The 27,987-nt window shown below is 34.1% G+C and overlaps 1 protein-coding gene across 5 annotated transcripts in view; it reads left to right on the plus strand.

Moving 5' to 3' along the window:
* The window catches only part of PALS2 (protein associated with LIN7 2, MAGUK p55 family member), a 110,076-nt gene that overhangs the window by 58,167 nt on the left and 23,922 nt on the right, over positions 1 to 27,987 (plus strand). For 4 of the 5 annotated variants that reach the window (XM_079932356.1, XM_079932353.1, XM_079932355.1 and 1 more), the window contains exons 3-6: positions 10,285 to 10,437; positions 14,371 to 14,523; positions 15,555 to 15,782; positions 26,955 to 27,086. In XM_079932356.1, the coding sequence (XP_079788482.1) occupies positions 10,285 to 10,437; positions 14,371 to 14,523; positions 15,555 to 15,782; positions 26,955 to 27,086 (666 nt within the window). Of the gene's footprint in view, positions 1 to 7,789; positions 7,883 to 10,284; positions 10,438 to 14,370; positions 14,524 to 15,554; positions 15,783 to 26,954; positions 27,087 to 27,987 lie in introns of those variants that run through there. The other variant, XM_079932357.1, reaches the window with a different exon arrangement.

The following is a 27,987-nucleotide window of genomic DNA, read 5'->3' on the forward strand; positions in this document are numbered from 1 at the left end:
TGTGGGGTGCAGCAAAGCAGCACTTAGAGGGAAATGCCTATATTAGAAAAGAACAATATTTAAATCAATGATCATGTGTACACCTTGAGCAAATAGAAAAAGAACAAATTAAACTCAAAATAAGCAGAAAGTAGTAAATTATAAAGTTGAGTAAATATAAAGAAGACAAATAGAAAAAAATCAATGTAACTCTTAGTATATTAATACAATTGGTAAGCCTCTAGCTAGACACAAATTATCAGTATCAGAAATGAAGGAGAAGACGTTGCTACAAATCCAACAGACATTGCAAGGATAATAAGAAATAATGTGAAGAACTTTATGGCAATAAATATGGTAACTAGATGAAGCTAATTTCTTGACAGATGCAAATGACTAAAACCTAGATAAGAGTAGATAACCTGACTAGCACTATATCTGTTTTTTATAATTGAATATTTGCAGTTTAAAACTTGAAGCTCCACGGGCTTCCCTGGTGGCGCAGTGGTTAAGAATCTGCCTGCCAATACAGGGGACATGGGTTCGAGCCCTGGTCTGGGAAGATCCCACATGCCGCGGAGCAACTAGGCCCATGAGCCACAACTACGGAGCCTGCGCCTCTGGAGCTTGTGCTCCGCAACAAGAGAGGCCGCAACAGTGAGAGGTCTGCACACCGCGATGAAGAGTGGCCCCTGCTCCCCGCAACTAGAGAAAGCCCTCGCACGGCAACGAAGACCCAACACAGCCAAAAATAAATAAATAAATTAATTAATTAAAAAAAAAAAAACCTGAAGCTCCAGCCTAGATGGCCTCAAAAGAAAATTCTATCAAACATTTAAGGAAGAAATAATACCAATTTTACATGATTTCTTCTAGAAAAAAGAAAGAGAAGGGAACATTTCCAATTTTGTTTTACTAGTCTTGGTGTTACCCTGATAACAAAACCAGCTAAAAACAGTTCAGTTAAAGAGAACTACAGGATAGTATCCCTCATGAACATAGACTTCAAGTTCTTAAGAAAATATTAGCAAATCAAATCTTGCAACATACAAAAAGGATAATACCTCATTACCAAGTGAGTTTTGTCTTAAATATACAAGCTTCTTAATATTTGAAAACCAATAAATGTTTGTCACCATTTTAATGACATGATAAGCAAAATCATTTGATGATGTTCATAGTTGTGGAAAAAGCATTTTACAAAATTGAATATCCATTCCTGCTAAAAACTCAGCAAACTAAGAATAGAAGAAAATTGCCTCAACCTAATGAAGGGCATCTATAAAAACCCTACAGTTAACATTGTAATTCATGGTGGAAGATAATGCTTTCTAAGATCACTTCTGTTCAACTGTTATCACTTCTTTTCGACTTTGTACTGGGAGTCTTTGCTATAGCAAAAAGGCGAGGGAAAAAAAAGGCATACGGATTGAAGAGGAAATAATTAACTGTCTTTATTCAAGGATGACATTATCATCTATGCCAAAAATCCTAAGAATCTACCAGAAGGAAGAAAAAAAAACCCTCTAGAGCTAATTAGTGAGTTTAGCAAGGACACAAGATAAAAGATTAATGTAATCTTATGTAAATCCGTTGTATTTTTATATACTAGCAATGAACAATTGGAAATTGTAATTTACCAAAAAAGAAATAAATTTTTAAAAATATGTGCAAGACCTGTACACTGAAAACTACAAAACATTGCTGAAATTAAAGGCATACATACATACATACTTACATAAGTGAAGGAATTGGAAGGCTCAATAATCTTAAAATGTTAATTCTCTGTAAACCAAGCTAAAGATTCAGTATAATCCCAGCCAAAATTTCAGACTGACAAAATGATGAAGGACCTAGACCAGACAAACAATTTTGAAAAAGAACAAAATATGATCTCTTCCACAACCTGATTTCAAGGATTACTATTGTCCTACAGTAATGAAGACAATACAGTATCAGCATACAGATCAATGGCACAGAATAGAGTCCAGAAAGAGACTACCACTTACATAGTCAACTGATTTTTGTTAATAGCGCTATGATAATTCAGTGAAGAAATGATAGTCTTTTCAATATATGTTCCTGAAACAATTGAATATTCATATGCAAAAAAATGAACATTATCTTTTTCCCCACTCTATATGCAAAAATTAGCTAAAAATAGATCATAGATCTAAATGTAAGAGCTAAGGCTAAAAAAATTCTAAAAAGACGCATAAGGGAAAAACTCCTTGTGACTTTGGATTAGAGAAAGTCTTCTTAGATAAGACATAAAGAGCATAAGGCTTAATGAAAATTTTGGTTAATTAGATTTCCTCTGCAAAAGACACCATTAAGAAAATGAAAAGGTGAGCTACAGACTGGAAGAAAACATTTGCAGAACATATATCCTAAAAAGGAAGCCGCTCATTTATTGGTAGTAGCAGTGCAAAATGGTACAACTACTTTGGAAGACAGTCTGGCAATTTCTTACAAAGCTAAATATAGTGTTACCATACAATCCAGTGATTGTGCTCCTTGACATTTACCCAAGTGAATTGATAATTTGTGTCCATACAGAAACAAACACATGAATGTTTATCATAGCTTTATTCATAATTGCCAAAACTTGTATGCAACCAAGATGTCCTTCAATAGGTGCATGGATAAACAAAGTGTGGTACATCCATAAAATGGAATATCATTCAGCAATAAGAAGAAATAAGCTATAAAGCCATGAAAAGAGATGGAGTAACCTTAAATGCTTATTGCTAAAGTGAAAGAAGCCTGTCTGAAAAGGCTACACATTGTATGATTCCAACTATATGACATTCTGGAAAAAGCAAAAGCTATAGAGATAGTATCAAAAAAGTCAGTAGTTGACAGTTTGGGGAGTATAACGGAGGGATGACTAGGTGGGTCACAGGACATTTTTAGGGCAGTGAAACTATTCTGTATGATACTTTTAAAGTGTATGAGTGACATTATGCATCTGTCAAAACCATTGGAACTGTACAACATAAAAGTCAAAATCCATGGAAATGTGAACTATAGGCTTTAGTTAATAAGGGTGTATCAATATTGGCTCATTAATTATAACATTTATCACATTAATACAAGATACGAATAAGGGAAACCTGGGGTAGGGGAGCAGATATATGGGAATTCTCTGTATTTTCTGCTGAGTTTTTCTATAAATCTAAAGCCTTATTGGCTAAAGTCCATAGTTTATGTTAGGGTTCACTCTTTGTGTTGTACATTTGATGGGTTTTGATGCATGTATAATAACATGTAATGTCTTTTTTCTGGTTTTGGTATTAGAGTAATGCTGGCCTTTATAGATTGAGTTAGGAAGTGTTTCCTTTGCCTTCTAGAAGAGACTGTAAAGAAATGATATAATTTCTTCTTTAAATGTTTGGTAGAATTTACCAGTGAACCCATCTGGACCTGGTGCTTTCCGTTTTGGAAGGTTATTAATTATTGATGTAATGTCTTTAACAGATATAGGGCTACTCAGATTATCTGTATCTCCTTTTATGAGTTTTGGTGGATTGTGTTTTTCAAGGAATTGGTCCATTTCATCTAGGTTATCAAATTTATGTGCATGGAATTGTTCATACCATTCCTTTATTATCCAGGACATCAGTAGTGATGGCCTCTTTCATTTCTGATATTAGTAAATTCATGTCTTATCCCTTTTTTCTTAGTTAACCTGGTAAGAAGTTTATCAATTTTATTGATCTTTTCAAAGAACCTGCTTTTGGTTCTTTGATTTCATGTTTTCAGTTTCATTAATTTCTGCTCTAAATTTTATTATTTTATTTAATTTGGATTTAATTTAATCTTCTATCTTGAGTTTCCTAAGCTGAAAGTTTAGATTATTGATTTTAGATCTTTCTTCTTTTCTAAATATGCATTCAGTGCTATAAATTTCCCTTTAAATACTGCATTCACTGCATCCCACAAAATTTCGTAAGTTGTATTTTCATTTTCATTTAGTTCAGATATTTTCAAAATTTCTCTTGAGATTTCTTCTTTGACTCATGTCTTATTTAGAAGTGTGTTGATTTGTCTCCAACAAATGTAGCTGGGATTTTTATTATACTGTTTATAATCTTTATTCTTATAAACTTGTTAAGGTGTGTTTTATAGCCCATACTGTGGTTAATCTTGGTGAATGTTCCATGTGAGCTTAAGAAGAATGTGCACCCTACTGTTGTTGGATGAAGTTGATTGATGGTGCTGTTCAGTTTAACTCTGTCCTTACTGATTTTTCTGCCTGCTGGATCTGTCAGTTGCTGATAGAGGAGTGTTGAGGCCTCCAACTACAATAGTGGATTAATCTGTCTCTCTCTGAAGTTCTATGAAATTTTTCTTCCCATATTTATATGCTCTGTTGTTAGGATCATTTACATTATAGATTGTTATGTCTTCTTTATTATGTGATGTTTCTCTTTGTTCCTGATAATTTTCCTTGCTCTGAAGACTGCTCTGTGTGAAATTAATATAGCTACTCCAGCTTTATTTTGATTAATGTTAGCATGGTATGTCTTCCTCATTATCTTTACTTTTAATCTACCTGTGTCTTTATTTTTAAAGTGGGTTTTTTGTAGACAACATGTACTTGTGTCTTATTTTCTTATTGTTTGGTCTTCTATTCATTTTCTGCCATCTCTGTTTTAATTGAGCATTTTATATGACTTCATTTTTTTCTCCTCTTTTAACTTATATCAGTTATATATTTTTTTTTAAAGATTTTAGTGGTTTCCCCTTGACTTTGCAGTGCACATTTACAGCTAATCTAAGTCCACTTTCAAATAACACTATATTATTTCACTGTAGTATAACAATACAGTAGTTACTTGAAGGAACTACCTCATAACAGAGTATTTCCAATCTCTCTGTTAGAGCAGGCTGTCAGTCATTTCATTTATCCATAAGCTGTAATCATCAAATACACTGTTGCTGTTATTTTTGAAGAGTTAATATACTAGATTAATTAAGAATTTTAAAAAAGATTTTATTACTTTCATTTATTTTTTCTCTAATGCTCTTTTCTTTATGAAGATCTGAGTTTTGAACCTATATTCCTCTCTCTGAAGAACCTCTTCTAACATTGTTTTCAAGGCAGGTCTACTAGCAACAAATTCCCTCAATTTTTGTTTGTCTGACAAAAAGTCTTTATTTCTCTTTTGAAGGATAATTTGACTGTATAGATATAATTCTAGGTTGGTAAGTTTTCTTCTTTCTACACTTCTTTCCTATCTGAATGCCTTTTATTTATTTATTTATATTTTTCTTTGAAACTTTCTGCATTGGTTCTTTTTTATTTATTTTAATTGAAGTATAGTTGATTTACAATTTTGTGTTAATTTCTGCTGTATAGCAAAGAGACTCAGTTGTACATATACATTCTTTTTTATATTATTCGTTTTTTTCTTGACTAATTGTCCTGGCTAGAAGATTCAGTACAAATGTTCAACAGAATGATGAGAGCAGACATCCCTATCTTGTTCACAATCTTAGGGGAAAAGCATGTGTTAAATATAATATTATTCACTACTAAATATAATAGTAGCTGTGGGTTTATACTTTCTGTTCTAAATTCTGATTTTTTTTGCATGTGATTCCATATCAGTACCTACAGAGAACCTTTGTTCTCTGTAAAAGTGGCATAATATTCCATTGCATGAATATAACAAAAATTTTTTAGTCAAACTTCTGATTGATATTTAGGTGACTTTTTCACTTACAAGTCATGCTGTAATATGCAGTCTTGCTACATGTTATTTTGCATATGTATGTATATCTCTAGGATAAATCTTAAAAGAATCGTTGTAATTTTGGTAGATATAGTCGAACTGCTCACTAGTGTGTTCCCACCAGAAAAGAATGTGCGAGAATGCCTGTCTTCTGCCATATTCTCACCAACATGGTATGTTACCAGAATTTTATCCTTGCCAATCTCATTAAAAAAAAAAAAAAGTATTTCAGTGTAGTTTTAGTTTGCACTTCTCTTATCATGAAGGAGGTTGTATATCTTTTCATACGTTTAAGAAGTATTTGAATTTCCTTTTTTGTGAATTTTTCATATTCTTTGCCCATTTTTCTTAATGTGTTGCTGATTTTTTTCTTACTGGTTTATAGAAATCCTCCCTCTCTCTGAGCTCTCTCTCTCTCTCTCTATATATATATATATGTATGTGTGTGTGTGTGTGTGTGTGTAGGGAAATTAACCTTTGGTCTGCAATATGATTTGTAAGTATTTTGACCTTGCTGGTTTTTGACAAGCAGAAATTTTAAATGTTCAATTTTAAATGTTCAATGCCATTTATTTTATTGGGCTTGTTTTTGTTTGTTTAAATTATAGCTTCCGGATTTGGCATCATAGTTATGTCTTTCCCACTCAATGATTATAAAAACATTCTTTTATATTTTCTCTGAATACTATTAAAGCCAAGCTTTTTAAAAAGCCCTTTCTCCTTTTAAAAAGTATAAGATTCCCATTTTTAGTTTTTTGACATCTGTGTGGGTCTCCTAATTCTACAGGTATCTCTAAGAGTGGCTCAGCTCCCTGAATGCCTTGAGACATATTTTATCTAATCTAAGAATTTGAACTTTTTTTGGTTAACTAGATGACAAGTTCTTTACTCATTAGAGAATTCAGTTCTAATTTAGTTACACTTATTTCATCCATTTTTTTCAACAGAACAGATCTCATCCTTTTTTTTCATCCTTTTTTATATCATGTATGCAGAAGCAAAATAAAAATTGAATTCTCCATTCTCTCTGTCTCATTTCTACTTTCTGCTCAAATTCTTATTTTTTGGTTACTCGTGAACGTCTCTTTATCTTTTTTGTTCAAAAGTCTCTAGAATAAAAGAAGAGGATGTCTCTTGACCACAGTCAATCTTATCTCCTATTTACTTAGCTTTTTCAAGAAATACTTAATGAGCAACTACAATATACTTGGCCATGTTCTAAGAAGACAGAAACAAAATTTATGATATTTTTGTTTTTAAGGGAGAAAGATAAGGTTACTACACATAATCGCAATACCATTATCATTACGAGGTATTTGTCACTTATAGTGCATAACTTTTGTTAAAATTTTTTGTTTGTTTGCAAGCATAGATGGACTGTGCTTGGGTAAAATACCCAGAAGTTTTGAAAGAACTTTTCTTCTCTGCAGTTCATTTTTCTAAAGTGCTGTGGTGAAGGATTCTCAGAACTGAACATACAAGAGGGCTTAGGCTATATTTGTATCAACTCCAAGTCTACAAAGCCAGTCATGGCATGTTCTTCCAAGCACTTGTGGCAGGTGACACATATTTTTATTGAGTTATGCTAGCTTTCTAATAATGCTTTTTCTTAAAGGAAGCAAGACCCATTTATTCAGATAGCATGTGATTCATATCTGTTTCTCTGGTCCGTTTTCAGTATTTCCTTTGTCTTTTTTGTTTGTTTGTTTGGTTAGTTAAATTCAACTTGGTACTTGCCTCTTGAGAGCTACTAAAGAAATTCTGACTTTAAAGTGAATAAAGGTCTCAACTTCTTTCACATTATCGTGGAACTTAAAAAGTTACATATTAACAAATATGGACCTGTATTTGCTTTCTTGGAAAAACTAAAATTGATCTTGATTGAACTCAACTATATCTCAGAAATTAATTTTCTGTATTAATATAATTATAGCTGCAGTTTCACTTAAAAACTTTCTCTTCCTCTGAGAATTTATGTATTGTGTAGCGAGATTTTTTTTCCTACCATAAAACCAGCCTGTACCAGGTTTTTGATGTGCAAAAACCTTCAGGTATATTTGTTTTTATAGCATAATTCTGCCCTCCACTTGACTTCCTCTTTCTCTCTTGCCATCAGTCTTTCCACATTCCCTCCTGTCCTCTCCGAATTTGGGAGCAATAAGGTAAGTGAACATAGAAAGGAGGGGAAGTGTATTAGAGTTTTCAAGTCAATGATCGTTTCTGTTCCTTTACTTTTCCCAAAGACTTGAATTTAATCAAAGTCTACCAATATGTAAAGTAACATAGGATATTGTAGAAACTATATTGGCTTAGTACCTGAAAATTTTAAGCCAGTCATTATCTGTTCCGTGGAGAAACAGGTGATCTTTATAGCTCTTTGAGCAAACAGGTGAAGGTTGAAAGAGTGGGTGGTATTCTTGAACCATAAGAGTATAACTTAACACATCTAGACTGGAAGAGCCATGTTAAGAAGCAACAGCTCAACTAGCAGTCAATGAGAGCATATATCACACATTTAAATGGGTGAGAGTAATGCATAATGTTTTAGATTAAATAATTAACTGCAAGATGTTGATAGAGTAGCTGGCTGTATAGTGATAAAAGTCGAATAAGCTTTAGTATGTAAGAGCTCAAGCCTTGATGTTGGACTACCTGACTTAGCCACTTGCTAGTAGTGTGAACTCAAGCAATCACTGTATCTCATTTTGCATCATCAGTGTCTGTGTCTATAAGGTGAAGATGATAATAACACACCTACCTTTGCTGAGTACCCACACACAATCTCATAATGTGCTGAGAATATAGTTCCTGGCACAAAACAAAAGCCCTCAATAAATGTTAAAGTTCTTTTCTTCCTTTTTTTTTTAAGATTTCTTATGCTACCATAAGAGTATTAAAAGTACTTGCAAGGTTAACAATGAATGCTACATTAGATTTATTAACAACGAATATTTGTATTAAAACAATTAGCAATTCTAGCTTGTTTTATAAGAGTTAAGTAATTGTGTACATTACTTTTTTTCCCAATGGTGATAATCATTCCGTGATATATGTTGAATGTCTTCATCATCCTGTCTTTATTAGGCTTGTATTACACTTTAAAAAAATTATAAATTTACCTATTCTCACTCTTTGCGTCATTCTCTAGTCTTCTTAATTTTTTTCTTATCTAAATCTAATAGAAACTCATTCCTCTGTTTAAATTATATTTGCTCTTTTGACATTTTTCTTTGTTTTATAACAGTTATAATTTCTTCTGTATCAGTTTATTTCATATGACTTAAAATTTCTTCTTCAGATGTGTTTCTTTAAAATGTTGCTAATGTATAGCCCCTCTCTTCTACTTAAACTTATTTCAATCTTGTGAATTACCTGGAAAAATACATTTAAATGTAAAAATGCATTTTTAAAATTAGAAAGTATATCATTTAGAAGATGACATACAAAAACCAAGATTGTTAGACAGCTCATTAACAATTTTACATTGATACATGTGAAATGGTATTTTTGTTTAAATAAAATATAATTTTAAAATAAAAAAATTAGAAGATGTGTTAGAACTCTGAAGGATCTACTCCGTATGGTAGAAATAACATCTAAAGTATTATAGGGGTAAGTTAAAGTTTGATACTGTTGCCGCTTGAAATTTGGATTTTTCGTCACTTACAGAATTGAATCTTAAAATGTTAAGTGTGAGATTTGTCATCTTGCATGTTTTCATTTTTAAGCTAAATCTTTATAGTTATGCCCTACCTGTCTTCAAAATCGGACAGCAACCATTTATCAGAAAAACAACACTTAAAAGATAGAGACTGCTTAGTGTTCATTCTAAGTTTGAATTTAAAACTCTGCTTTACTCCCACTATTAAAGGATAGTTAGGACTACGTATTTCCTGTGACAGTATGATTCATGGTTCATTTTCTGTGGAAAAGGTTGTGAGATTAAGAAAAACAGATCAGCTTAAGATATGGAGACAGAAGGGATCATTCCCCTAATGAGATCATATGGTCCTTCAAGGCTCAGTTCAAGACTTGCCTTTCCTGAATTGCCTTTTTCTGCTGAATTTTCAAAATTGGAAAATGGTAGCTTTAGCCTTATCATTTGGGGTTCTCGAAATGATTTTCATTATTTTTTAATGACAATCCATATAACGATTACATTCCTATTTTTATTATGCTTAATCATTTAATAAAGCATAAACGGTATCATTTAGAGTTTGAGTCTAGACTAGAAAGTCATTAGGAAATTCTGTCAGGTAGGAAATCTAATACATTTTTTAAATTATCATTGGCCTATTCAGTTTTTTCATGGTTTAGTTATAAAAATGAGTTTTCCATTACTTTTAGGGTAGGAATAGAGGCCAAGATTTATTATATTGCATGATAACATTTACTCTGAAATCTATATATTAACTCTCATTGAAAGATTTGGTTGCAATCAATCAAACTTTCAAGTAATATCTTTTAAAACTTTCTTTATAAAAAGGAAACAAATCAAGAAGAAAACCACGGTCTGGAGCAAAACAGTGTGTGTTATTATTTTAATATACTGTTGTCTTTTCAGGCTCACGAGAGGCTAGAAGATTCAAAACTAGAAGCTGTCAGTGATAATAACTTGGAATTAGTCAACGAAATTCTTGAAGATATCACTCCTCTAATAAATGTGGATGAAAATGTGGCAGAACTGGTTGGTATACTCAAAGAGCCTCACTTCCAGGTAAACTTTCCCTATTGCTCTTCTTTCCAAGTCCCCTATATTCCCAAAATATTCTCCTGTAGTAGTTAAGTTTCAGTTTAAGATGATGTTTTTTTAAAGATTATTTAGGGCCATATTTTGCAAATTCCAGCTTAGATATTTTAATACCCCATTCTGCTGGGACTACATAAACAGACACACATACTATACAGATGTATAGGGTCTGTCACAGAAATACATCAGAATGGATTTTTCTTTGTGTAATTAAAAAAAAACAACAACAGCCCTGCTTCACCATCACACCACATGCTGGGGACGTTTTTCTCCCTGTGATAGTGCATTTTTCTTCCTCACTACCACTGTTTCCCAGCCCTCCTTGTGACCAGCTGTATACATTTTCAGTATTGCTTCTAAGACTGGGGTGCAGTTGATGACCTTGGAACAAAAGAGAGCTGTATGATATAGAAACTATGACATAGCATACTTTCCATAGTTAAAAAAAAAAAAAAAATAAATGCAATTTAAGCATTTGTCTATGTAGGTGAAGAGTTAATCAGTTTACCAAAGAAGAATCAGTTTCAGAAGAAAAGGAGGTCGAGGAGACTTCTTATAAACCTGTAATTAAGACAGTGTGGTATTGGGGCAGTATTAGAAAAATAGAAACCCCAGAAATACATCCACAGACAAATGGCAACTTGATTTATGACCGAGATAGTACATTTTAGTGGAGAAAGAATGGACTGTTCAATAAATGGTCCTGGGATAAAGTGTCACCTGCTTGCCATTGCAAATCTTAGCATTAAAAATCAAATGGCAAATGGCAACCCCTTTGCTGGGCTTCCCTGGTGGCGCAGTGGTTGAGAGTCCGCTTGCCGATGCAGGGGACGCCGGTTCGTGCCCCAGTCTGGGAGGCTCCCACGTGCCGCGGAGGGGCTGGGCCCGTGAGCCATGGCCGCTGAGCCTGAACATCTGGAGCCTGTGCTCCGCAGCGGGAGGGGCCACAGCAGTGAGAGGCCCACGTACCGCAAAAAAAAAAAAAAAAAAAAAACCCCTTTGCTTTTTCTCAGAGACTTTCTGTGACTCTCTTAACAATGTTACTGCAAAAATTATGTACATTTATAGTGAGATGGTTCCTACGTAAATCTGTATCTTAGGTACAAAAAATACAAACACATGTCAAAGACAGCTTTGTGAAGAGGCCAGTTAGTTGAGGCCTTATAAGGCATACTAAGTTATTTGGACTTTATCCTGAGGACATTGGGAAACTTTGGCTCAGGATTGCAGGGGTGGGTGGGTGGTGGTGGTTATTAAACAGGGAGAGGTCAGATTGTGGAGCCAGATGGTTTTGTACCAAGGCAAGAAGTTGTGACAGCAGTACAGATAGTGGGAAATGTGAGGATTTTCAAGTTCTAAGCAGCAAAATCAATAGGGCTTAGTGAGTGGTTACATGTGACAGCTGCAGAAGAGAAATGTGGGAAGTTGATAAGGACAGGATTTCTGACAGACAATTGATGGCATCCACTCTAGGAGAACTGTTTTGGACATGTTAATGTTAAGGTAACTGGCCATATTAAGTTTGCAATACCTTAGAAGCATCTGGTAGAACTTTTCAAGCACGCTGTATTTTTTATATAAGTATATAAAATTTAATGCATAAATTTATATAAAGTTTAATAAGTACATAAAATTATGAAATGGCAACAAGTAAAAATTAAGACATTGCATTTTTACTACCCAATCCACTACTGTACTACCATAGTGCATATTCCTCCATACTTTTTCTAGGCATAAATGTACATACATATTTTTTTCCTCTACTGATTGCAGTCATTTTGCACAAGCTATTTTGTAACTTACCCTTTTTTTTCAGTTGTTGATTTCCACTTTTTCATTTCAGTGGACCTCTGTCTCATGTAGTACACATTCTGTATTCACACATCTCCATTTCCCCCAAAATATTCTTTATAGCTGCTTTGTGCATATGAGTTTTCAACCTAGGTCCATGTGAGGCATCTGGGTGGACCATCCCTTTTTCCCTTGATTATGATGTTGACCCATGGAAGAGACCAGGCCATTTTCCTGCAGAATCCACTCCCTGGATTTATCTGGTTGCTTTCCTGCTGTGTTGTTTATTTATCCCTTCTATTTCTTATAAACAGAAGTTTTACCTAAAAGATGGTTCAAATTAAATATTTGGAACTAGAATGCATCTTAAGTAAGGTGATACAACATAAATTAATCTACATCAGACAACGTATAATACCTGGTTGGTCCATCACTCTTGTTGCTGAGATTAGTCCTTGATTAAGAGCAATGACAACCTGATCCTACCCTTGAAAGCCTTTCCACTAGGAAGTAATCTAGTATGTTATTATTCTAGCATTATACAAATGCTGTTTCCTTTCAACCATTTACCTACTGACAAACATAAATTAATAATCCTTGCCTGAATCAATATTTTCATTAGAGGTTGCAACATGACATTTTTCAAATTCTCTCATTCTACATTTATTAGCTGGTGTTCTTACATAAAGTAGAGCTTTTCCTCATCAACTGAGCTGTTTAGTTAACCTGTAATGCATTTCCTACTGAAAAGTTAGGGAAATGCTAGATTCTTTTCTTTACCAACTTTCAAAGTAAAGAATTGTTTAAAATAGCAATCTCAAATGGTAACAAAGGAGGTTTTTTCAGTCCTGTTTTTTAAATAGCATTGTGGACTTACGGAGTTTTCATTAATTCAGTATGTTTCAATCCTCTACAATCCTTAGTTTTGTTTTGATTTGTCAAATTATCATGACTTTGGCCAGTTGTGGGCAGATTTTTAGTATATGAATCTGAAGCTTATGAGAGTTCTGGACCAAGGGAGTTCTCAGTGTATAAGCAGTGGTTCAAGTCACAGGAGTAGATAATATTGCCTAAGAAGAGTACGGTAAAAACTAAGCAGCCCAGATTAGTGATTTGAGTAACTTCCAGCATGTATAGGAATAATACTTATATATGGATTTGTGAATATTTTTTTTCAGTCTCTGATACTATTTTCATGAAATGACCAAAAATTACCAATTAAACCCGTATACTGATTGCTTCTGTTCTGAACCTGTTGACATTTTCCCCCTTTTATTTTGATCTTTTTTTTGTTTGAATTTGCACTCCCACCATTCAAAAAAATTTTTTTAATTTAAGTTTAAGCTGAGTATACACAATTACAGTATAAATAAAAATAAATATAACCCCCCAAATTATAAGAAATTCCTAGAAAGCTAGAGCAAAGTCATCCATGAAGATAGCAGATATACAGTAAATGTAGGAGGTAAAAGTGTACTATATTCAGGACCATTACTGGCTCTTTTTTCCCACCAAAAATGTAAATTTTATACCTTTATTAGTAATATGAAACTTCTTATCACTGATATAAGATGCTAATTTTTATTCACTGGGTATCTTCTTAAGATATCCAGACATTTTGTACATGTGAAAAATATGTGGTGTTGCTAACAACAGGCTTAGGATAAAACTTACGGTCCTTGCCATTTTAATTTGTATGATAGTTAACAAATAGGAATTGATAAATATTGAGTGACGGTGATGACAGTGGTGGCAATGAAATTTATTGCCTCTATTGCATCACACTTGGACATCTAGGTTCAGTTTCCATTAAACATAAGGCTTTAAAAAAAAGTCACAAAACTATCAGTCTCTAAAAAAGTCACAAAACTATTAGTCTCTTCAGATCTTTTAAAACAAGGAATACAATATTGTTTGATAATAAGTAAAATGATACATGCTTATATGGCATAAAAAGATTCTGTATATACTTGATTTAACTTATATTTGGGAATTTAATAATTGTGCCTTGGAAATTTTTAGTACTCTACTGGGATAATGAACTAAGTTATTTTTAATAACTTATTCCATCTGTAATTAATAACCACAGGCTGTTTTGAATCCTTCTAGTCACTCTTGGAGGCCCATGATATTGTGGCATCAAAGTGTTATGAGTCACCTCCATCAAGCCCAGAAATGAATAATTCTTCTATCAATAATCAGTTATTACCAGTAGATGCCATTCGTATTCTTGGTATTCACAAAAGAGCTGGGGAACCACTGGTGAGTTGATAAGTTGACCCTCTTAAATCTGAAATCTGACATACTAGTGGCTGAGTCACTACTCTATCTCATTTTTTTTCTCTTTCATAATTTGTATCATTATGAAAACTTCATTCATGTTTGTTTTATCAGTCTTTTTTGGCCTGTGTATAAAATACACAGCTGATGCTCTCTCAACTTGATTTAGCATGCAAAATTAAACCAAAGTTAAAAGTTAAACTGAATTAGAGGCAAGAAGAAGTTTGCCGATGAGTAGCAAAAATTTCAAAAGATAACTATTTTTTTCCTATACCCTTTGAAGAAATAAACTCAGGTTGCTTGCTAATTATAGTATCAAAACACAGAAGAAGGTCGTTATGAAAAATTGAAGTGACTATACTATACTCCAATAAAAATTAATTAACAAAAATTGAAAACATTGGTAGGACTCTATAAGTAATGAAGTTTACAATTTCCTGTTGACATGCTTATTTCTGGGCTCTAACTATAAGAACAGTGAAGTGGAAAAATGAGAAAAGCCGGGAACAAGGCCATCAGAATGCACAAATACATTTTCTTGCTCCTTCAAGCTTCCTTTTATCCTGTGGAATGCAAGCTAAGATATGTGTCATTTTCAGTTACCCTTGCCATGGAAGTCCTTTTTTAAGGGATGGTATGTCAGCGGTCCCGAACCACTGGGGCACCAGGGACCGGTTTTGTGGAAGACAGTGTTTCCATGGGGTTGGGGGGGATGGTTCAGGCGGTAATGGGAGTGATGGGGAGCGGCAGATGAAACTTTGCTCCCTCACCCACCACTCACCTCCTGCTGAGCGGCCTGGTACCTAACAGGCCACGGTCCCCTGGTATATGTTATCACAGTTGCACATGGTTTAATGAGATTAGAGTATTGAGTCAGGAGAGAATGTGGGAAAAGTAGGAATGATTCACTTACCTACTTTTGGAATTATCTTCTTATACATACATGTTCATGACTATTTAAGATTTCTTCCTAACAACCTAAAATCAATAATTCCATTCCTTATTTCCTTTAGGGTGTAACATTTAGGGTTGAAAATAATGATCTGGTAATTGCCCGAATCCTTCATGGAGGGATGATAGATCGACAGGGTCTGCTTCATGTGGGAGATATCATTAAAGAAGTCAATGGCCATGAGGTTGGAAACAATCCAAAGGAATTACAAGAATTACTGAAAAATATTAGTGGAAGTGTCACCCTGAAAATTTTACCAAGCTATAGAGATACCATTATTCCTCAACAGGTTAGTAATAAAGTTCTTGGTAATATTAAGAATGCTTTTATTTCTTTAATCACACTGTTGGGTAGAGCCACCAGTTGCTACTTTTTTGCTAAAGAGAAGAGAAGAGAAAAAACTACTGGTTTAATTGTTCTGAAGTGCCTTATTTCGTCATGGGTGAATTTTTGGATTTTTAAACAATATCATCTTACTATTCAAAAGGAATTAGGAAAGAGATCTCTTTGTGAACACCATGAACCCTAGCATTTCAGTAACCTACAGCTAGGTATGAGAAAAACCCTAAAGCCTTTTAGTCATTAATCTAGCAAATGTTTTTAACACCTGTTATGTTCCACGCTGTGTGAGAAAATAAGCATGTAGTCCTGATCACTTCTAGCTTAGTGTTCCTCTGATGGGCTAAATAGAGAATGAGGCCAGAGAGAGAGGATGGGTCCAAAATGAAAAGAATCTTGAACACCTGATTTGTACGCATTTGGTCTACATTTTGTAACTAATTTTTAGGTAAAATAGATTATTAAGCAGAGGAGTGTTTTAATGACAGTGATCATCTAACCTCATTATGTTGAGTGAATTTCAGAAAGGAGAGAGATGAGATCGTGTAGTCAGGAAGCAGATTTTTGAAGGTGTGGGGTAATTTGTGAAAGGCAACTCTAATGGAAGGCTGTGACGACTGCTTTGGTTCAGATACCTGTGCCACCGCTTACTAGATTATTCTCTCTGTGCTTTTGTTTTCTCATCTATATAGTTGGGATATTCCTTTTCTTAAAAGATTGTTGTGAGGATCAAATGAGTTAATTCACATTAAGCTCTCACAGCAGCACCTGGCACATCCTGAGTGCTCAGCAAGTAGTTGCTGCTATTGTTGTGATGGTGGCGATGAGGTGGTGGTGTTGTGATTGTAAAGAAGTGGTAAAGAAGGAAAAAGTAATAAAGTAGTGGCAAAGGAACAGTTGACAATTATGGTAAGCATGTTGGAACTGAGGAGAGAGAGGGTTGTTGAATCTAGATACTGAAGACATAGGAAATATCTATCAGTGTTTTAGATGCCTTTAATTATTCAGGTTTATTCCATAAATTTATTGTTTCATGTGTGAATAAAATTTTAGGTCTTTTACATAAGATACTGCCAGTATATTTTAATATTGATAATATAATTTAAAAGACTAGTGTTTATATTTACATACAATTCTTTGAAATAATGTGTGTTGAATACCTGCTTTATATTCTTTGGAGGATAAGAATAGTCAATCATGGGGCTTCCCTGGTGGCGCAGTGGTTGAGAGTCCGCCTGCCGATGAGGGGACACGGGTTCGAGCCCCGGTCCGGGAAGATCCCACATGTCGCGGAGCGGCTGGGCCCGTGAGCCATGGCCGCTGAGCCTGCGCGTCCGGAGCCTGTGCTCCGCAACGGGAGAGGCCACAACAGCGAGAGGCCCGCGTACCGCAAAAAAAAAAAAAAAAGAATAGTCAGTCATGAATTTTAGTATGTAAATTGGATTTCTGAAAATACAGAGGCTTATAGTGAACTTTGGTTCAAATGAAGGGTAGAAACCTTGTCTTCAAGGAAAAGAATCATGAAAGAACTGGTGTTAGAAGTTAGACATTTTAAATAACTAGTACCTCTCAGACTACTTTTTTCCTCAGTTGATACCTGAGTAGATTGGAAAAGTAGAACTTAAGATTTATGTATTTATTTTTAAATTATATGTTAATTGTGATAGTTAGAAAGATTTTCTTTTTCCCCTGTGGTTCACACTTCAGAATTCCTACCAGCTCACCATGGCTATGATGGACTTTTATGGGAAAAAGTAATTTTTGTGGTATTAGTAGCTAGGGCTTTGGCCCAAATTCCTTTGTAGATTCTGCACCTGGTGAATGGTCTGAATGATGTGAAATGCAAGGGTATTTAGCCCTATCTTAGGCATACATTTTTGTCCATCCTGTGCCTTCTCAAACTCTGCTTTTTATTTAGCCTTCAGAACTGGGAGAGGGCATTGAAATGGGGAAAGGAGAGGCCTTCCATCCAAGCCTGAGGCAGTCTCAGACCTATCTTACCATAAAAAAGAAGACTCTAACGTGGAGCCTTCCAACAGGAGAGAGAAAACACAGCCAAACTGGGACATTTTTAAAGTGAGAGGGGGAATGATTACTAATTATGCTGGAATACGACTGTCCTGGGCACACTGTGGTCCTCTTACTAAGAGACACTAATGGGAATCAAGGGCTTTCAGCCTTTCCAACTCTGCCCCCTTTCACTCACTGGAAGCTCCACCATGTAGTCCTGTTGGGCCTGTCTTAACTCTTTCTCTTATTGCCGTGAGAGCAGATGGAAGCCAGGAAGTCTCCATACCAGGGTGCTGTTTTTCAAAGCATGGTCAGTGGGTCATCTTTATTAGTAACATTTGAGGTGCTTACTAAAACTCCAAAATCTTTCATGAGACCTAAGAATCTATATTTTTAATTTGAAGATCAGGATGGATTAGAAGTTGCAGCTAATTCTGAAGTTCTCCAACTTACATGTATGTTGGGTTTCCAAAGCTGTTTAAAATTCCATTTCTTTAAGGCCAAATTGATGGGAATTCTCTCTTTGAGGCCATTATGACCCAGGTGCCAAAAATGTTATGAAAAGAAATTACAGTTTTATTTCACTCAAGGATATACATGTAAGAATTCTCAGTAATGTATTAGCAAATGAAATTTAACAATATATAAAAAAGATACTACAACATGTCCAAGTTGGATTTATGTATGCTAGGATGGTTTCATGTTAGAAAATCCATATATGTAACCAAACACATTAACAGATTAAAGGAGAAAAATATCAGTAGAGAATTTGATAAAATTCAATACTTATTTATGATGTTTTTTAAAAAGATTAGTAAATTAGGAACAGGAAAGAACCTCCTTAATCTTATTTTTTTTTAATTAAAAAACCTAAAACATTCTCAATAGTTGACTGTTAGAAGCATTTCTCTTTAAAATCAGGAACTGGAGTCTAAGCTGGTCTGCCTGAGACTACTTGAGTGCAAACCCCAGGCCCCTGTGAAGCCCAGTTTCCACCCTAAGATGAGAAGAACCCACCATAAACCAAGAGAAACCTTGCCAAACTTCAGGCATAATTGTGAAGATAAAAAGGAACCACCCTCAGATGATATATAGAGTAACAGATGATATTACAAATATCTGTTACCACAGATGATAAAAAATCTTCAGTTCTCCTTAAAGAAACTAGGAATAAACAGTATCTCTGACTTTTAAATAGGTAAATGTATTTGCAAACCAGGGGTGATGATCCACCTTAACAGTCCTAACGCTCAGAGGTCTCTGGCAGCAAACACTTTCACCATTACCAGCCATGCTGAGACAAAGCCTTTGACAGAAAGGTCATCCCAATCTTAGACCAGCTTGGTGTCAACAAGCTTTCAAGATCCTGGCATAAGCTGGATGGAAAAGCTCCACTTGCTATTGGAGAGGAGGGTGATTTTGTTCAGAATTTTGATGAGGCTTCCAACAGTAAAGCAAAGGGAATTGACCACTTCTTTAAAAAAAAAAAAAAACAAAAACGAAACTTCAAGAATTTTGACTCCTAAAAAATTTTGTTTAGGATATAGTGAAATATCAAAACCTGTAATATTTTAAATTCTGAGGCTCTTGGACACTGCTGCTTTTTAAATTATTGTTTATACAGTTATTTATTTGCAGTTAATTAAGCCAAAGAAGCCAGAACATAAAGTTTTAAAACAAGGATTAATAAAGTCATTGCATCGTTAAAAAAATTCAGAACTAGAGAAGGATGTTCATTAGCGCCACTTATGTTCAGTATTTTATGGAAAGTTCCATAAGCGCATGAAGACAAAAATAAATTAATTATGGAAGCAAAAGACGTGGAAAGGAGAAAATAAAATATTACTTTCAAATAGTAAGATTTTTTATTTGAAACCCCCCCAAAGTATAAATTTTTAGAAATCATTTAGCAAGATACTTGAAAATAAGATTAATATACAAAAGTCAGTTGCATTTCTTTATGCCATAAGTAAACATCTAGAAATTAACTAGGACATTTATAATAGAGTCAGAGAATGTCACATTTATGTCTAGGAATAAATCTGACAAAAATATTCAAGACCTCCATGCACAAAAAATTAGTAAGATCTAAGTAAACAGATATATCATGTTCATGGACAGGAAGACAGTATTATGAAGATACCAGTTTTCCTTAAATTGACTTGTAGATTCAGTTAAATTCCACTGAAAATTTCAATAAGTTTTTTCATGGTATTTGATAAGATGCATAGCCAAGACACTTTTGAGGCAGAAAAGCAGGAAGAGGAGCTTATTATTAATGTGTAGGAATTAAGATATGTGGTATTATTGGCTTAGGACTAGACAGAATGAACAATGGAAGAGAGAGTTCAGAAAGAGACCTACACACATACATTTCTTTGATATCTGACAAAGATGATATGTCTTTCAGTGAGAAAGACTGTTCAGTGAATGAAATTGGTTATTCACAGGGATAATATATGAAACTCTACATACACAAATCAAGTAAAAGGGGATACATGATCAGTAAACATATGAAGAGATATTAAAAGTCACAATGTGAGGTACCATTTTATAACATTCAGTTGGCAAAAAATGTAGCTGTGAGTATAGAGTATTTCTTCTACATTGCTGGTGGCAGTGCAAATTGGTATAACCACGTTGGGAGGAAAAAGGTTTAGCATTATTAGGGTTGAATGTTTACATATACTAAGACACATAATTTCTTAGAGCAATATGTACAGCTAGAAACATGTTAACAAGCATGTCAGTTCCCCAAAAGAGTACATGCACAGAACATGATACTATCTATTTTAAGTTTTAAATAACTAGGTATATATACTTTAACAGATTACATATAGGTTTAATAAAACTATACAAAAAGGAAAGCAAGGAGTTTGTGGACACAAGATTCAGGATGAGGGTTACCTTCATTGTTGGGGAAGCGAGGGTGGTGGGATGGAATGGAATGTGGGCAGGAGGACCATGTAGGTTTCTAGCTTCTGCTTTGAGTGGCAAGTTCATGGCTTTTATTATATTGTTAAAACTAACAAAATAAAAAAATAAAAGCAGGCCTTGCATGAACTAATGACTCAAGTGTAATGTAAATTAAGAATTATTAGTAGTATGATTTCAGAGCAGCCAGGTTAATAAATTTAAAAATATATATATTTTTAACTAACAGAAGCTTAAATTTGTGGCCCACGTATGGTTATTTACCACACAGAAGTGTGAACTGCCCCTGATAGCTTTTTAAACCAAATATATAATCTAGTTTCCTTGCTGATCTCAAAATATGTTGTTTGTGTGTGTGCATTTGAATAGGCTGAGTTCATACACTTTGAAAATCTTTAGAAAAATAACATTCTCCCTTAATTATCTGTTATTATTGTAGAGAACTTCTTAGCAACTCTGATCACTGTATTCACTACCTTGTCACTTAACTCTGATGTGTAAACTCAGGTGGACCCGAAACTATGGTTTGAGACTGAGAGTGTGTACGGAGCACTTGTACCATGTTCAGCCAGCACATTCCCAAACGAATTACCAGCCTCCTGATTTACGACAGAGGTCATGATTGGAGATGTTTCTCCAGCCTTTTATCCATTTGATGATTTTTCTTCTGCTGCTAATTATTATCCTTTGCATAGGCACAGCATACTCCTGTGCAATATTTTATTTTGTCAGTACTTTGACTATTTTTAGCTTTACTTTTTAAAGGTATCTTTGAGGTAAAGTTTGTATAAATAGCATATACTTAAAGCATACAGTTAATAAATGTGGACATATCTATTATGTACCCATGAAACCCTCAACACAGTCGTGACAGTGACCGTATCTATCACCACCAGAAGTTTTCTTGGGTCCGCGGTAATCCTCCCCGCCTGCTCCTTACCCCCAGCCCAACCTTCATGCCAGGCAAGTACTGCTCTGCTTTCTGTCACTATAAATTAGCTTACATTTTCTATATTTTTATATAAATGGATTCGTACAACATGAATCCTTTGATTTTGCTTTTTTTTTAATCTGACTTCTTTCACTCAGCATAATTATTTGGGGATTTATCCATGTTTTTATGTGTATCAGTAGTTGATTCCTTTTTATTAACAAGTAGTATTCCATTGCATGGCTGTACCACAGTTTGATTATCCATTAACTGGCTAATGAACATTTTTGTTGTTTCCAGTGTGGGGCTATTATAAATAAAGATGCTATGGACAGTTACATGTAAGTCCCTCAGGTAAATACCTAAGAGTTGAAGTACTGGGTCATTTGGTAGGTATATGTTGAACTTGTAAAGAAATGGCCATACTGTTTTCAAAAGTGGTTGTACTAATTACGTTCCCGCCAGCACTATAGGAAAGTTGCAATTACTGTACATCTTCACCAGCATTTGGTATGGTCAGTCTTTATAATTTTAGCCATTCTAATAGGTGTGTCATGGTGTCTCATCATGATTTTAATTTGCATTTCCCTAATGACTGCTAATATTGAGCATCTTTTCATGTGCTTATTTGCCATGCTTATGACTACTTTGGTGATGTCTTCAAATCTTTCATCCATTTTTTATTGAGTTGTTTTTTTCCTTATTATTTAGCTTTGAGAGTTCTTTATGTCTTTATACAAGTACTTTATCGAAATTGTGATTTACAAAGATTTTCTCCAAGTGAGAAGGGGCTTGTCTTCATTCTTTTAACACTGTAATACACAGAGCAGACATTCTTAATTTTGATGAAGTCTGATTTGTCCATTTTTTTTTAATGGATCATGCTTTTGTTCTGTGTGAAAAAATCTTAGTACAACACATGGTTATAAAGATTTTTTCCTATGTTTTCTTCTAAAAGTTTTATAATTGTACACTCTACATCTGGCTCTGTGATCCATTTACACTGCATTTTTATATAGGGTATAAGATATGGATCAAAGCGTTGGTTTGGGGTTTTTGTTTTTGCATGTAGGTATCCAATTTTTCCAGTTTCTTTTCAGTTGTTAAAAAGACTCTTTCATTAGATTTGGAAATTTTTTGATTGTTATTACTTGGAATATTTTTTCTGTTCCTCTGTTACTCCTGTCCTTTGGTGACACCAGTTATACGTGTTAGGCTCCTTGACGTTGTCCCATAGCTCACTGACACTCTTTTCATTTATTCAGTCTTGTTTTCTCCCACTTTTTCATGTCGGACAGTTTCTATTGCTTTGTCTTCAATTTTATTATTATTTTTTTCTAAAATGTCTAATCTGTTTATCATATCCAGTGTACTTTTTTTTCATCTCAGATATTTTTGTTTTCATCTCTAGAAATTTGAATGGAACCTTTTCATATCTGCCGTGTTTCTACCTAACATGCCGAATCCTTCCTCCAGCTTCTTGAACATATGACTACAATATGTAAAGTTAAAAATAACTATATTAATGTCCTTGCCTACTAAATCAGTCCCATTTGTTATTTCCCGGTCACTCTTAATTGGTTCATTTTTCTCCATATTTTAGGTTGTATTTTCCTGCTTATTTGCATGTCTGGTTATTTTTGATTGGCTGCCAGATATGAATTTTACCTTGCTGAGTGCTGGATATTTTTGTATTCTTAGAAATATTCTCAGGTTTTGTTCTAGGATAGTTACATTATATGGGAGCAGTTAGATCCTTTCAGATTGTGCTTTTTTAAGCTTTGTTAGGTGCAACCAGAGTAGGATTAAGTCTAGGGCAAAACCCTTCTGAATACTGAATGCTTCATGAATTATGAGGTTTTTCCACTCACACTGGTGATAACAGAAACTATTTCTGACCCTGCATGACCTCTTGATATTGTTCCCCATAATGCTGATTCTTTACCTGATGGTACTCATGACATGCACTGACCAGTATTCCGCTGAACGCTGGAGGGAGTCCTCTAGTTCTTGAGCCCTTTCTCTGTGTAACCCTTTCCACACTGTCACTCTGTTCTGTGCACTGTAACCCCCATGATCTCCCTGTCTCTCAGCTCATCTCCTCAACTTGTAGACCACCAGGCTCTACCTAGCGTCCCCCTTCCTGGGTTACAACCTGGAAACTTTTTCTGTGCAGTTAATTGGGGCAATTGTATAGTTCATCTTGTTTATTTCCAGTTTTTAGGGATCACTGTCTTCATTGTCTGATGTCTTGACAAACATTTCATATGTTTTGCAGTATTTTAGTTGTTTCAGTTTAGAGGGTGGGTCCTTGTTACTTCTCTTAGTCAGAAGTGGGAGTCATTTTATCTCTACTTTCATTACCATAAGAATTTAATTTTTGAATAGATGAATCATTCCCATGGTTCTAGAAGTCAAGAAATAGGAATATGTACTCAGCTGAAATCTCTCTCCTAATCTACTACCAGTCTAGTCGTCACTCCCTATTGTTAAACAGTTAAGATTGCGTCCAATCTTTTGTGATTAGGACATATTCAATCGTTAATAGTCTTCTACGTAAGTCATTTTGCATATATCTAAGTAACACTGCTGTTGAACACATTCCCAGAGGTGGATTACTAGGTCAGAGGTTTTTTGCATTTATAATTTTGATAGCTTTGCTGAATTGTCCTCCCAAGGGATTAAACCAGTTCTTCCACCAACCTGTTAGGACTATGGGCCAATAGGCATTTTCCTATCTACAGAATGTTATCAAATATTTGGATTCCTGCTAATATGACAGGAAGGAAATGTTATTATAATATAGTTTTAATTTGTATTTCTACTCTGAGTGAGGTTAACATCTCCTCCTGTGTTTAAAAGCCATTTGTACTTTCTTTTTTCTCTTCCTTCTACTTTAGATTGTTGGTTATTCAGTTCTGTTAGAGATAAGAAGAGTATGAGATTGAAATATATTAGCCGGTTGTATTTAGTAACTTCTTAATAACCAATGAACAGTTAACATCCATAGCCTATGAATGAAACACTTTAAAATGTACTTAATAAAATACAATTATACTAAATCTAGTCAAAACTCTGTGATTTAAAGGTCATTACAAAATGTTTAGATCAAAGGTTGGGTTCATTGATTTTTCAGACAAATTTTCAAAGTTCAGAGTAAAACTAGTTTAATCTGAGTTTTTGAGCTTGAGAGTAATGTTCCAAAACTAATTTGGTTAATGAAAAAATAGAATTGCTTCTTCCAGAAATCTTTTATATTGGAGAGATGTGGTTTGTTTGACAAATAATGACATTTCCAGAACAATTTGATGAGAGTAGGGAAATGAATATTTGAAACTTGGACTAACTCAGAAAGTCTGAGCCTTTTGTTATAAAATATATTCTGTCCCACAGATAAGAATAATAAACACGTTCATGATTAGATGACAGGATCCTCTTACTATTAATTCAGTGCAGCTTTCTTGAGAAGTAAGGAGTATCCAGGTATCTTTACAACTTTGCATATCCATATCCTTCTTCTCTGCCTCATCTCAAACACCTCTAACTTTTGCTTGTATCATTTTCAGGTGTTATAGCCTGTGGACAATTAATTAGGGAAGTAGTTGCTTTACCAAAATGAGTGAAGTAAAAATGGGCCAGTAGCTTGTTTGTATTTTGTTAATTTATTATCAGTGTAAAGCCTGGCTTTATTTATGCAATGAAAAATGTATTTTTAGAGTTGCATCCATATGGAGAGGCATCCATCACACGTCCGTCAGGTATGATGTCATTCCAGGAGATTCTCTGGTACTCTGTTTTTCTGTCTTATCAGCCAGCTAAATTTGCCTTAATTACACTTAATCATTTTGGGTATTTTCCATTGCCAAAACATTGAGCTGCATGCCGTTGTCAAGTTAGCCAGTTGTCACATTTTAGCAATCTTAATACTGTTGGTATGCGTGCCTTTGAGATATTTCTAAAATTGTGTATCAGGAAAAAAATTATTGGCTTACTGATTTTTTTAAGCATTAATATTTAGCCTTTCAAAAGTTATTGAAAATATTCTGAATGCTTTGTGTCAAAATCATCTAATTGTAAGTAACTAAAATTTTGTCATGTTCCCAAATTGTTATTTTTAAATTATTTTAATGTGCATCCGTCACATTACATTTTAGTACACTAATAATGTAATATATCTGCTTGTGTTATTTGAATATCTTGTTTGGTTATATTTATAGAAGTACGATGAATAGAAAAATAACATTGTTATTTGACTAATTATGTGCTTTCCTGCTTGTTAGTTTACCTGCTGATTAATACTAAGTCAGTTCCTTAGCAGATAAAATTTGAATTTGTATAAATATGCCTGAAAAAAGTCTGTATTAAGAAAGTAATTGCTCTGAACTTGCCATCAAATACTGAAAATGCTTAACTTAATTAGAATTCAAATTAAAATTAATAAACTAAATATTTTGGATATTGGAGATCATAACTAATAGTGGTAATTGACATACTTTTATTAATAAAACAGATTTAAAGGAAATTTGTGTGGTTAAATGAATTTAAATTGGAAAATAGTTTCAAGGCTTTTTCAGTATTTGTCTTACAATTAATTTAATGCTGATCGTTTACATCAAAGCAAGATGATTCCAGAAAAGTGTTTTCCACACTAATTTTGGCTAGTGTGAATCTGTGTGATTAAAAATATATGTTATTACCAGGGATGAAAGTGGGTTGTATTTTGTTTTTTGTTTTTTAAGTTTAATAAATATATTTCAGGTCTGATTTCAATATGAACTTTTAGTATTTAATTTTTGCTTCAGGAAACTTGTAAGAAGTCAGTCCTGTTATATCTGAAATGCATGCCTTAAATCAGCTGCATATATTAATTCAGAATGTTAATTAGAAAGTAGCATTTACTTGGCGTAAAAATTACGCAGTGTTGGTTGGAAAATCACGTGAAAAGATTGGGAGAAAGTGTAAGAATGGTGAAAGAAAACAGTTGTCAAACTCTGTTGATTTACAATTAGAAGTTAAAAATAGAAACAAAAACTTAATGTAGTACTAACGTTTATTTCTTATTTTCTTCTCTGATACCAAATTATTAATGTTCTAATAATTATATACTTATTTAAAGAAAACAAGTTCCTTAGTTGAAGTACTAAATACATTGTCAGTTACAATTAAATCACAGTGCTTTGAAAAAGATTTCAGAAATCCCGTGACAAATGATACATCTCTAGTATTTTTAATTGTGCTGTGTTTTAGGTATTTGTGAAATGTCATTTTGATTATAATCCATACAATGATAACCTGATACCCTGCAAAGAAGCAGGATTGAAGTTTTCAAAAGGAGAAATTCTTCAGATTGTAAACAGAGAAGACCCAAACTGGTGGCAGGTCAGTATGCTTCTGAAAATCTCTTCAACTGCCTTTTTATTTTTAATCTTAGATCTGGCCAATATCTGAATATTCAGGAAGAAGGTATTAGCATTTGTTCCAATGATTTTTCCTGCATGAACAGCTCCTGCTTCATGGCTGCTAATTTTGTGGACAGAAGACCAAATTGAGAGGGAATTTGTGAGTAGCTGTTAATAAATGCAGAATTAACTAGCCTGTGGTTCTCTTCCTTTGGTTTAGAGACTAGACCAATCAGTTCTTCCACATGTGATTGCAGTAAAATATAGTATTGGGTAGGAACAACTCACTTGGGGGTTATCCCTTTTTAGTGTTTGTTCCTCTTAACTAGGGGTCTTTTACTGTAGGTAGAGTAATCTTCCTCTTGCCTCCTCTATGTATACATTCGTGACAAATAAAACGTAATTTCTTAAGGTCTTAAATCCATTTGCCCACCTCTTCTCAGTAATTGAGAAATGAAGGCTTGCTTTATCATCCGTGTTGTTTGGTCTTGGATTGAAATCTGTGTGTATGGAAAGGAATGTGTGTTATCACTGTCTTTCCCCCCTCCATTTTCCAGAAGATGTGTGCGATGGTCTTCCTTTTCCTTTCCACTAATACAGTTTTCAGAAAACTCTAGCATAAGTAATAAGTCCGGTTTTGTACTTGTTTACATTGACTAGCAACCACAGTATTCAGAACTGTAGAAACAAAGTCTAAAATCTCTTAAACTGTAAAAGCAAAAGAGAGTCTCATTAAGGAACAAAGTGTGAAAGAAAAGGACCTGGTACCTAGCACTAAGTTCTGAATTAAATGGAGATATTAGTAACTCACATTACCTCTAATAAGTTATATTGACTTCTAAGGGGGAATGAATTACAAGAATAAGAACAGTCTTGCTAAT

Source organism: Stenella coeruleoalba (genome assembly GCF_951394435.1).
Source record: "Stenella coeruleoalba genome assembly, chromosome: 9".
In the NCBI taxonomy this organism is placed as follows: Eukaryota; Metazoa; Chordata; class Mammalia; order Artiodactyla; family Delphinidae; genus Stenella; species Stenella coeruleoalba.